At 30.7% G+C, this 13548-nt stretch overlaps 1 protein-coding gene across 3 annotated transcripts in view; it reads right to left on the bottom strand.

The window, feature by feature from the left end:
- Positions 1–3566: 3566 nt before the first annotated feature.
- Positions 3567–13548, bottom strand: part of CD36 (CD36 molecule) — a 39661-nt gene continuing 29679 nt past the window's right edge. For 2 of the 3 annotated variants that reach the window (XM_011365222.1, XM_011365224.1), the window contains 8 exons: positions 13187–13233; positions 10776–10845; positions 9230–9417; positions 8452–8570; positions 7395–7468; positions 6772–6826; positions 5772–5936; positions 3567–4454 (listed from right to left, as the gene is read on the bottom strand). In XM_011365222.1, the coding sequence (XP_011363524.1) occupies positions 5772–5936; positions 6772–6826; positions 7395–7468; positions 8452–8570; positions 9230–9417; positions 10776–10845; positions 13187–13233 (718 nt within the window). In that variant the 3' untranslated portion in view covers positions 3567–4454. Of the gene's footprint in view, positions 4455–5753; positions 5937–6771; positions 6827–7394; positions 7469–8451; positions 8571–9229; positions 9418–10775; positions 10846–13186; positions 13234–13548 lie in introns of those variants that run through there. The other variant, XM_011365223.1, reaches the window with a different exon arrangement.

Below are 13548 nucleotides of genomic sequence, written 5' to 3'. Positions count from 1 at the left end.
ACAAATTTACAAACCTTCACATCATATGGGTACCATAAGGAGAATTGGAAACCTTTTTGAAAAAATAATAACTAAAAACGTTCCTAATCAGGTGAAGGAAATAGACATACAAGCCCTGGAAGCACAGAAAGTCCCAAACAAGATGAACCAAGAGAGGCCCACACCAAGACACATCATAATTAAAATGCCAAAGACTAAAGACAAAAAGAAAATCTTAAAAGCAGCAAAAGCAGTTAGTTACCTACATGAGAGCTTCCATAAGACAGACAATTTCTCAATAGAAAGTATGTAGGCCATAAGGGACTGACATGAAATAGTCACAGTAATGAAAAGTAAGAACCTACAACCAAGATCACTTTACCTAGCAAAGCTATCATTTAGAATGGAAAGACAGATAAAGAGCTTCCCAGACAAGAAAAAGTTAAAGGAATTCATCACCAACCAAACTAGTATTACAAGAAAATGTTAGAGACCTTTTTAAGAAAAAGAAAAAAGATGAAAAAATATAAATAATAAATAGCAATAACTACAACTCTATCAATAATTATTTAAATGTAAATGTATTAAATACTCCAATCAAAAGGTAGGTAGCTGAATAGATAAGAAAACAAGAACCTTACATATGCTGCCTACAAGAGACTCACTTCAGTTTGAAAGACATACAGACTAAAAGTAAAGGGATGGAAAAAGATATTTCTTAAAAATAGAAATGAAAAAAGGCTGGGATATCAATACTTATGCCAGACAAAATATACTTCAAAATAAGCAATAAACAAGAATCAAAGAAGAACCTGGTAATACCGCTTCTAGATATATATCTGAAGAAACCCAAACACTACTTTAAAGGGACATGTGTATCTATATGTTCACTGCAGCATTATTTACAATAGCCAAAATATAGAGGCAATCCAATAATTCGTCCATTAATGGATGAATAGATAAAGAAGAGGTCACACACACACACACACACACACACACACACACACACACACTGGAATATTACTCAGCCATAAAAAATGAAAGCTTGCTAACTGCAATGACATGGATAAACTTAGAGGATATTGTCCTGAGTAGTGAAAGTCAGAGAAAGACAAATCCCATACAATTTCACTTGTATGTGGACTCTATAGAACAAAATAAATGAACAAACAAAACAGAAATGAACTTATACAGAGTTCTATGAACATTTCGATGGTTGCTAGATAGGAGGGGAGTTGGGTAGATTGGTATAAAAGAGAAAAGGACCAAAGAGTACAAGTTGATAGTTAAAAAATAGTAATGGAATATAAAGTGTAGCATATGGAATATAGTCAATAATATAATTATGGTGTCAGATGAATACTAGGTTTATTGGGATGATTATTTCATAAGTTATGTAAATGTCTAATCTCTGTTGTATACCTGAGACATATAATTTTGAATGGCAACTATAATTGAAAAATTTAAAATATATACAAAATAAATAAAATGCCACATGTGTGAAGCACAATAAAATGCATATATTTTCAGAAATACCTAAAAAAGAAGCTATTTCTGAGCCACAAAAGGAAAAAGCAGAGTATCCTAGTGTGTATTTGATACAAATATAAAACAGCAACTGATTTTAGTTCATTAGTTCAACTCACTGTAAATAAATCAGGAAAATCAATTATAGGTTATTCTGTTGATATAAGCAGAAAAACAAAATGAACAGTGATTATCTAGTGTTCAAAATCCATTTAGAATTATAGATAAGCCAGAAGAGGCAGGTGAAGAGAGAATAGCCAGTGTTGCAAATCCATTAGACTTCAACCAGAAAAACTGAATTGTCAGAACACACTTAAAACAAACTCTAGCTGAAAAGATATTGTGTACCTCGGGTATTGATAACAGGTTAAAAGACTGATAGATTGTTGCACACATATAAATCCAAACACAAATATCATGCACGTTCGGAGCGAATTTTCAGACATAATCATTGTTTTCCCTAAAATGATACTCACTTTACTTCTTTTTCTTTTTTTGAGAACTGAAAGCTATATAGATTGTCCTTCTTCATGAACCTGTCCATAACAATAAGCGTTAACCCATTTTCAGATGCCACAGACTCTGTAACATGTTGACCCCTTTGCACATGCTATAGGTTTTCAAACTTAAGTTATGAACAACAATTAGAGTTTTTGTGGTGGTTAAACATAGTTTGAAATAAAAATGTGCCCCTGTCAAATGGCGCAGTTTTTCTGTGGAATAAAGTGTACACATTCATCCACATACAATTATAAGTATTCGAACATTTACCCTCTCTAAACACCATACACTTTCTCTGTGGCAAAACTACAAGTCACACATTTAATACATTCTCAAAAGTGCCCCATTCCTACCTCAGTGCACATATGTGCCATTCTTTAAAGAATTGTTTTTCCTACTGGGTATTTATAATATACTTATTTTAGTGTATGGATTAACTTTCCTCATGTACATATTTTATAAAATTTAGAGAAAAAATGGTGAAGAATGATAAAGATTAGAATATAAATGTATTAGTTAAATAATACTAAAGATACATAAGTCGAAATCTTTTTTTAAAAAAAGCAAATGATTAAAGTAAAAAAAAAAAATCTTTTTCTTGATACCTAAATACTATGACAAGCATTTCTATATGAAGATTTTTTAAATCTGAGTTATTGATTGGATCTACAAAACTTACCAGATGTAGATACGTATTTCCTCATTCAATTCTTTTGAACAGTTTCAACTTTACATAGCTCAGAACTACTTAGTTCAAGAATTTAAAAAAATATCCTTTGTATTCTCTTGGATCAACATGTCCACGAATATCCTAACGTAAACAAAGTAAATTTTTCTCTTATCATAAGAGGATTTCTAGAATCTATTTTTATTAGATACTTTTATTAGATACTTTTTCTTTCCTCTCCCAATTAAATAGAAAGACACTAAATCAGTACGCTTGGAGTACCTTCATTTTTCTTAAGATTCTTCCAAACTGGTAGTGTCTTAGTTTGGAGTTTTCAGTATTTACCCTGGCTGCTAACATGAGGATACCAAGTTAGTCTTAATTTTAGTATCCAAACCAACCAGTTACTAAACTCCTATGGTCCTATTAACCTCTGTATGTAAAACACAAGACAGAATGTGGTTCATCTTCTCTGTCTATGAGAAGCTTTTAAGGAGGGCTAGTGCTCTCAGGAATAAGTGAATCCCTGCTAAAGAAGGCAGGATTACCTAATAATGTGCCTCCTTATAAAGAAGGCAGGATTACCTAATAATGTGCTTCCTTTCACAGTCTAGAACTTAAGTCATGCTGCTATAAAGAATGAAACCAAATATCTTTTTGCTTTTCCCCCCCAATTGGTTCAAAAAATTAGCCTAGGATGAAGAGTCACAACTGAATCAGAATATTTCAGAAGGAAATTTGGATTCATAAAGAAATATGGATTCAAATAAAATATTTCAGTCAGAAAATTAGGGTAAATGTTTTGTAACACAACAAGAACTAAGCAAAGTGCAGGAATTTAAGGAAGAACATCTTTTAATGGTTGAAACCAGTCTTTCTGAGGTGACTATGAAAGCAAGAAATATTACAACAAATAACTATTAATGCATATTCTATTCTTTATAAACTTTCATACAATAATTCTTTATTCTCATTTACATCTTTTAATATTAGCACAGCATTCTGAAGTTGTGAAGCGTAAGTTGTAAGTAAATGAGTAGAAAGATCAAAATCTACTCAGATTTCCAGAAGAGCTGCAGAATGTAGAAAACGGCAAAGTCCTCAAACAGAAAGTCAAAATGTGCAGAAAATGATATCCATTTGCTTAATCAGTGATATATATATAAGCTCATATTGTTATAAACTAAGAATATAATTACAATGCTTGCTGTTGCTGCACAAAGAATTCCATAGAGAGAGAAACTTAAGTAATGTGTAATAAATGACTCAAAGGCTAATGATTTATTTCCCGTTGTTAAATGTCTTTCGAGATAGTTGATTGTCTACTGAGAGTCCTAAGTCAGTTGCAAGTAAACACACACTGTGGGAGTGTTTTCCATTGATGAGAAAGGTAAGAGTTCAGGGTCCAGAATTTGTTTAGCATATCTACTCCTTTGCTGAATTTGTCACCAGGGAACCAATTAGTAAATCAGTACCAAATAAAAATAATTGGTTCATGCTTGAGTCAGATCTGTAGAAACTGAAATCAATTCATTCGTGTACGTGATGAATTTTAAAAGGTTCCAGTTTCTTGTTCAAATATGGATTTAAATGTCATCTTAATAATCCTTTAGTAATGTGCTGCTGCTTAATGTAAAAAAAAAAAAAAATAGTGCCACCATTTCTTCAACTGTAAGATTAGATGTGTTTTGTAAAAACAAAGCATATCTTCATTTCGTAGGTCAGTATTAACAAAGGTCCTGATTTTGCTGGTACATAAATGTAAAGATTCATTTGCTGCCTGGAAAGTAAAAGAAATGTTACTATTTATTAGAGAGCAGTGGGAAAATAAAATAGCTAATACTCAAATTCTATATATCTAAGATAGAATGGATATTGATGAATCCCTGGCTCTTGGAAACTCATGAAACTATATGAGGGATTAGATGTGATATTAGATATTAGATATGAAACATTTAGCATGATCTCGTACATAATAAAAGCTCAATAATTATCAGCGGCAGCTCTATAATTTCTACATAAGACAGCTTAGGACCAACAGTCTGATTGGACTTTTTTGTTTTGAAGTTGTGGTTTTCAAATAAATATATTGCTTTATTTAGATTTTTTGAGGGGTGCCTGGGAAGGGACAACTGATGAAAACTATCAGGGAGGCAGAGAATTCTCCCCCACAGGCCACAACGATGGCACTTATAATTATTAAAGAAAGGCTCTATTTAGGGAAAATGGATCAGGCATTCATTCCTGTTTATGTACAGGGGGACTCAGGCACTAATATCTAAAACACAGAGTCCTGAACCACCTCTATGATTTTGCTAAAACTCAATCGTCCATATTTACCTGATTTTTTCTCTAAACTCTGAGTAATTTGGTTTTACTGTGTTGAACATTATTTTCTCCAATTCTCTTCTACTGTTATATTCAAATTATAGCTCATGAATTTTAATTGTTCATCTGGGCTTTCTCATTAAACATCTATGGTCCAAACCTGATTTTGGACAATGCATGGTCAGCAAGTCTACATACAGCAAACTTGTTTTTATATTAATATTATCTTCATTTTAAATTTCATTTTATTTCATGTTTATTTTGTAATAGCATATTTTATCTATCACTTTTAGTTCTCTTATTAATTTCTAGCTTACTTATTTTATTTTCTTTTATAAATTTCAATCTCCCCAAATATCTACCATATTTTATTTTACGTAGCTTTTCCTAGTCAGATATGTTACTTATTTTTTATTTTTAAAATCAACTAGAAATAATCAAGAAATGAAAACTCAGAATTTTGCACAAAAGCTATATATGTACTTTTCAAAGGTGACAAGTTTATCTTTTATCCCATTCCTCCCAGAATAAAAGATGTAATAATCTGCTTGATATTCATAGGCCTTATTTACTTATTCATTCAATCTTCATTTGTCTTTATTTACACTAAGCACCTCAAAACTTTAAGAAAACATTATAAATGATAGTTGGCTAACATGTCCAGAAAGATTTGTAACCTAATTTATAACCCCTTTTTGACAACATGTAAAAAAATAATATGTAAACTAATATTACTGAAGCATTCTATATATTTTTGGTATATACTTACTTATTTTGTTTTCTTTGATCTGCATGCACAGTATGAAATCATAAAAGCAACAAACATCACCACACCAACACTGATTAAGACTGTTTCTATCAGACGAAGGAGGTTTATTTTTCCAGTCACTTTATTTTTGAACATTTCTGCTTTCTCATCACCAATGGTACCGGTCTGTAAGTTAATAATTAGCATTCTGTGTGTAGATCAGTGGAGCAAAATACTTAAAACCCTTTACTTATGTATCACTCTTTTCTCCAAACACCTGTATAGTCATCTATATATGACAAGCCAATGGAATCAATTTGCATGTTAAAAGGCAATAAATGCCAAGATGGAATAAAGAATGAAATACAATCCTTCCTTTAGACATTATCTAGCACTCTTCAGTATACTAGACTCCATTGATCTTTAGAGCTGTCTTACTGAAATCTTCCACAATTTTCCAAAGGATGTTTCCCACTGGCAAAGGAAAATGGTAAGGGTCAACAGTTTCGCTTCCTCTAAAGGCTTATACAATGCATTCACAACGCATTTCCTAATTCTGTGGCTAATCATCCCATGGTTTACACTAAAAAATCTTGTCAGGCAATAGGACAGACTGCCTACCCATACTCTAACCTGGCTTTTATAAGCTTGGTTGGCTTTTATTAGCACTAAAATTAGTAAGTCTTGAATTATTTAGACTTAGAAGTAGGCATGACTTTTCAACACAAGCACTACAACAGCAACAAAAAGATTTAAAAGATGCATTTTGAAAATGATCTAAAATGATGGGAAGTACTTTATCTTTCTAAAAGAAAAACACTGAAAGTTACACCAATTTGATATTTCTGGGATTTGGTTCATTCAAGTAGCTATAACTAATAATATATAAACTCATCTATATGGGCAATAGAAACATACAACTTCTAATATTATGTATACATATTTAGTTTTGAAACATCAAAAGCATTTTTATATACAAAGAAGTTTACTGCTTTAAAGACTAATAGATAAAAACACTAACCTCATTAAGCCAAAGAACAGGCACAATATAGTTCCGATTCAGATGCTTTAATGTCCTGTAATACACATTTAAAAAATTATGAAAATTTATACTAATACACATATATAACAGAAATTTTAGTAATTACTAGTATATTAAATATCCAGAAATTAGTTGCTCTTGCAAATCAGTTAAGTTCCTTGATTTTTATTCCCTGTAATAAGTCATTTAAATTTTAATATGGCTGTTTCTTAGATATCTTTTACTCTAAAAAACTTTCTAACACAGATTTCTAATTAGATTGACTTTTTCTAAGCATGAATTTTTCCTTTGAACAAATTTTACCCAAGAAAGTAAAATATGAATTCTAAAAACTGTTGTCATAGAAATATTTGGAGAGCTAGTAAAATGAGAGATGCGATGAAATACTTAAAAACACTCCAAAATATGTGTATTATTGCAATGAACACCAGATATAATTCTAAATCTCAAATAAAAGTTATAAGCATTTAAAGATTATTTAATGACATTTAAGCCAAAGGAAAGTTGAAATTTTATATTCTTTCCACTTTCATAGATTTACTCACATTCTTACAAGAAAATACTAAAAATCATGTAACAATAACTTTGTTCAAGAGACTTACTCAATTTTTTTCGCTGGCTTGACCAATATGTTGATCTGCAGCCGTTTTGCAAATTGTAAAGTGAATCCAGTTATCTAAAAACAGAATAAACTAAAATAATTACTAACTTATTTTTAAAACACAATATCCAAATTTTATTTTTATTGTTATATAGAACTTAAGGTAAAACTGTTCAACTTGAAATTTGTGGAATTTATTAAATAATTAATTGTAATGGGACATATTAAATGTATTGCATATTTAACTCAATAATTACATTATATGTATACATGCATGTGGGTATATATACATATACATATGTATACACACACTTGTATATTTTTTGTCCAACATAATGTCAAGGTTTTAGTTAGATTTGTGATATTTACCAAAGAAATTTGGGGAATCAACAATAACAATGATAGTACTAAAACATAAGTGCTCATACAGTTAATTTAATTCCTGAACTATGCATGGTCAAATATATATTTAGTCAGAATCCATGTATTATCAGTTTAATAATATAACATATCATTATTTAAATTGAAACATGACTACTAAAAGTCTGGTGTTTCATTTTTTTGAGATAATTTAAAAATTAAAACTGTTGTGGTATAGGAATTTTTATAGATTTTTCTTGCCACTAAGTATAATAGATCTTGCCACTAATTCACATACACCCATAAAATCTCCTTTGGTCCTTCATAATATATAGTGTCTCTCCATATAAACAAAACTTATGATTATGTGTAAAATAAGCATAAACTAGTAATTTATATCAAATTGTTTTAAGACAAATAGAATTATTTCAATTGTTGGCACTCCTGAACTATGAACCATTGAAAAGGCTTATAAAATTCTATATGCTTAAAATTTAAATTTAATTACCTTGATATTCCATAAGCAATAGGAAAAAAACAATGCAATTTTCAGTGAAATAAAAGTAATACATCAAGAACATGATTCAATAAATGTGATCAATGATGCGATTGACAAGGAGAGAATTTATTTTTTCTTTCGACTTCATTGTTTTAAAAAACAATATTAAACAAATTAGATCAATAGTATATTTGCTTACAGGTTCAACATCTAAGTATGTGCTATGTTCTTCTTCATTTGGATTTAAGCCTTCAATATTTTCTGCAATTTCAGGACTTGCATGTAGAAAATGAGGAAGTGAAATGAACACCGGTTTTCCTAGAAACAAGTTTTAAGAAAATAATTGGAGACAAATTATTTTCCTCATTTCACATGCCACTCAGAAAAAATTCCTTAAAAATAAAGATTCTAAATCAAACAAATGCACAGTTGAGTTTTAACATTTATTTTGGGGGATGAGAGTGAGAGATGATTATAACATGTGATCACTATTACATAATAATAAAATATAAAATTCTGTATCATTCTATTAACCTAGTAAGTTGGTGTCTGTTGTTCATTCCTTAGGCGTTAATTTTTAATATGTAAAGTTTAACTGCTGAACACAGTTTCATCCATAAATATTCATGTTTCAGGCAGTAATACATCTATGAACTGATAATTAAGAGGTTTTTCTTTCCTTTTCATACTCATTCCAATATGAAGAAGGTGAACAAAATAAGACACTCTAAATTCTGTTTAAGTCAATTATTGTTTCAGCAACATACTATTTTCAAGGGGGAAAAAAGCTAGAAAAATGGCAGAAGGATAGTTGGGATGCTCAAAGTATTCTGGGAATTATTCTGTTTTACTCTAAATCTCAAAGGAGAACAATGATTTTGCATAGCAAAGGAAACTATCAAAAATGAAAAGAGTACTTAAGGAATGGGAGAAAATAATTGCAGACCACATATCCAATTACTAGTTATTATCCTCACCTTGTTTGCATTTGCTAATATCTAGCACACCATAAAATGTACAATTATTTGAGACCTCTCTGTCTACACAGAAACAATGGTTGTCTGGATTTTGAAATGGAGATGCAAAGGCCTTGGGTGGAAGAATAAACCTATACACAGGAATTCCTTTCAGATCATGTTCGGCTCCAAACACAGCATAGATTGACCTAAACACAGAGAAGAAAGAGCTTCATTCCAGGAAACAATTACATTCTGGAGATCAGTTTTTTCTTAGTTTTAAACTTGTTTTCTTTCTTTAACTTAGAAAAATCTGATATACTCTCAGTAGAATTCTTGTTTAATTTTTGGGAAAAAAGTTCTTGTAAACTTTTAGGGCATACCAGAACTTAATATCTGAGTATGAGCTATTCTTACCTTTGTTTTCAAAAGCTTGTAAGAATAATTTTTGCTTATGAAGTACAGTTTTCGTAGTTTATTTCCTCTATAGATTAAACATTTACACGACTCTCAAATTCTTTATTTGTTCCCAGTTCAAATAAAAATAAAATGCCTTTCAAAACTTAGCCATGGAGAGAAAAGCCACTTATTTGCCAGGGTGTGTCCATGTGAAGGTTTGATATATAGATATAGATAGAGAGCAAGAGAGCAAGAGAGATAAACAGACACACTACACCTCCATCATTTACCACCATATCCACCATTACCTAGGCAATGTGCTGAGGTTCAATACATATTTTATTTTACAATTCTAATAGTTTTATCGTTTGACTGAAAGAAACAATTTTACCTTTTATTTTAATTAAATGTATTGGAGTGACATTGGTTAATAAAATTATATAGGTTTCAAGTGTATAACTCAATAATACATCTGTATATTGCCTTGTGTGTTCAACACCCAAAGTCAAACCTCCTTCTGTCACCATATATTTGACCACATTTATCCTCATACATATTTCTGACAATCTCCAGATAACTCTATATGAAAAAAATTACTGCTTTCTTCAATTTTACAGACAAGGAAAAGATGAAGAGATATTAAATATTTGCTCACAACCACATAGCCTTTACGAACCGGGCTAGGATTCAAACCTAGCTAGGATTCAAACCTATTGGTGTGAGCTTCAATGCTTGTGTGGTATCTACTAGGCCCTATCAATTTGAAAAGATGCCATAGTAGCAGTAGAGCACATTAATTGACATAGTTCTGTGACAGTGACATTATCTTCTCTGGACATCTCTAGAAAAACTGGGCATAGAGGCTAGACTTGGCCATTATTTAACGTACCACCAGTTTAGTTAAAAAAAGGAAAAATAGTTCACAAGAAGAAATTTATTTGCATTATGCAAAATATCTTTCTATATTCTTCCATTTTTTAAAGAGTTAATAAATAGATTATGAGTACCATATTGTATTTATTTTTAATCAAGAAAAATTTCCCTAGGTGTATTTCATTTTTCTCAAATAACATTACTAAGTATGAGCTTCTTGGTGTGTGTTTTATTTCTTGGTTACTTGGGGAAAAAAGTTCTGACTCACAGAAATACATTGGTGTTTTTGTCTTACCTGCAAATGTCAGAGGAAAAGAATTGTAGTGTCCGTGTCTTCTCAACAAAAGGAGGAAACGAGGCTGCATCTATTTAAAATTAAGCCAGTGGCAAGAGATTAGATGTAATGTGTGTCCTAGAAAAACCTAGAAATCTCTATTCCAGCATTGTCAATAGAAATAATAATGCAACTTGTATGTAATTTTAAATTCTCTAGTAGCCACATTTAAAAACTAAAAAGAAACAGATATGTTTATTTAACCCAATATATCCAATATATTGTCATTTATTTTTTTTTCAAAATATTGTCATTTAAACACATAATAGAGTGGCACTTTTCTTACCGTGATGTTCATTCAGAACTCCTTATAGATATGCATTGTTCTTACTTTTGATGGTGATTCATACATTTGCACTAATGACTGATTAATATTTTTTAATCATTTATTAAATTTCTCTCATTTAACAAAATTCCTTGCAAATGATTTGAAAACACATCCATCAAACTAAAAGGGCATTTTTTGAGTTTACTGAATTTCTGCTGTGGTTATGATCCATGGCACACACTGGATATGTAAACAAGTAACTAAATAACTCTTCCACTTGCTTCTTAAATGTTTATCACCAAAATGAGCCACTACTGAATGCTTCTGTTCAAAAGGGTAAGACCCATCCCTCAATTATGAATTTCAGGTTATTCTGGTAAGTGTTCCAACCTTGTAATCTTATTAACTTTCACTTATATTCTTGTGATAAGTGAAATGAAACAGATTACTGAACTTGATCCTGGCAATGGGAGAACTGGATATTAAAAAGTAGTTTAACCTCCTCAGAGGTCCCTGAGTGGGCATTGCCTACAACTGTCTTTCTAACATCTTAACCATAAAAGGAAAAGGAAATGGTGAAAGTTTTAAAACTTATTATTTAAAACATCACTGATGGTTACATCATAATCTTACTAACAATTACCATGTCTCTTCGAACTGATTGAGAAGTTAGAAGAAGCATTTGTAAATCGTGATGAGAACATATCGAAACTTTTGTGTTTCATTAGTCTCTTTTCCCTAGTGTTGTTACCAAGGATCTCACAAAGATTACGTCAGAGTCCCCTGCCCTGTCCAATCTATGTTCCTAGTTTGTTTAATTTCTGTTTTCTCATCTATTTATATTATTGTCATTAATGAATATTCTACCTCCTCTTTTAAAATTTCTCTACTCAACTTTGGACAGAATTGTTTAATGATTTTTTTTTCTTAAACTAAGAATCTTTTAGTATTTAGGACCAGCACAGTGTATTTCTCTCTGTATCTAAGGACTAAAGTTTCATGCTTATCCAATTACTAGAGTTAGTAGTATTGGGACACTTGACAATTTATTTGCAGAAATGCTTTACTTAGAAACAAATTTCTTCCTTCTCTTCATCCACCCCTGTGGCTCAAAGCACTACAAAGTAAACCAAACAGTGTTTTTGCTGTTTTTTTTTTTTTTCTATAAGGGAGTGAAAACAAAATTAAAAACTCAACAATAGTTTTGGTGTTCCCTGTTTCCTTTTTAGTCCTTAGTTTTTGCAAAACTTTGTATTTCCTTAGTTTTTGCAAAACTTTGTATTTCACTTTCTTTATCTTTATTGTTTTTCTACAGTGTTGCTTCATCAACTTTGTAAACATTATTCTTCTTCCTCTACTTAGTTGTTGAAAACTCACCTCTGATTTAAATTATCTCATGATATTTGATTCTCATTATTCTTTAAAATTTTAATTCTTAAATTAATAGGCATATGTATACTTTGCTTTTCCTCAAGGAGTAAAATAAGCCAGATCTAACCATACTCTAAATCTAAGTTCATAGTACTATCTTTTTCCCAGTTCTAATTCAGAATGTCCATTTTTGCATACTCTTAATGGTTAGTAAATATCTAACTGTGTTTTTTCTTTTCTCTCTTATTCTGACCACCTTATGCAAAATAGAAGGCATTGTCCTGCAACTTTACCAATTTTACTTCAGCTTGAAACCTCACTTGGAAATATAATTTACCTTTGTAATGACCTTTTTTAATTTTCTCAATTTTAAATTATTATTTGTACAGTATTTACAAAAGATGTGAATAGTAACTATTTTTCTAAGTTTTTTAACCCCTTCTATTGCTAGGAAGACAGTTCATTAAGTAAAGTTTTTACAAAGCAAAACATTTTTCCTAGTAACTCAGGAAAGGCTAATAATTCTCAATAGTTAATCTTCAGAAATCCTATCACATTAAACAGATATTTACTAAGACTACATAAGAATAGAGACTGAGTTATGTTGTGGGGATAGAAAGACAGGTCAATACACATTCTCCACCTTCGAGAATCTTGTAGGTGTGGTGGTGGATTTGTGGGGGAGAGAAAGGTGGATTCATTGTGATTATTGCTACAAAACAAATGCTCTTACCTGTACCATTAATCATGTCACAATAACTTGACCAATAGCTGAGATTCCTTAGGAATTAAAAAAAAGAAGAAAATAAACAAAGACATTGTCATTTCAAGAGTACCCTTTTCATTTTGTCTATTATGACTCAATACTTCTTCTAAAATTATACAGATTAGACCTGGCAAATGCTAAGTTTAAGAAATGTTCTAAATCCTTCAGTTTATATATTCTTTGAAGCTTTCATCTTATTAAATTAAGTGCCTGATACCATTAAGTGACCAGATTATAAAATAAAAACTGCCAAATGTTGTTAAATAAAAATAAATTAGAATAGACACAGTTCTGAAAAAAAAAAAAAAAGAAAAGAAAAGAAAAGAAAA

The sequence above is a fragment of the Pteropus vampyrus genome, unplaced genomic scaffold (assembly GCF_000151845.1).
Source record: "Pteropus vampyrus isolate Shadow unplaced genomic scaffold, Pvam_2.0 Scaffold107, whole genome shotgun sequence".
Taxonomy (NCBI): domain Eukaryota; kingdom Metazoa; phylum Chordata; class Mammalia; order Chiroptera; family Pteropodidae; genus Pteropus; species Pteropus vampyrus.
The sequence above is the reverse complement of the archived record's forward strand: the minus strand, read 5'-3'. Positions and strand labels throughout refer to the sequence as shown.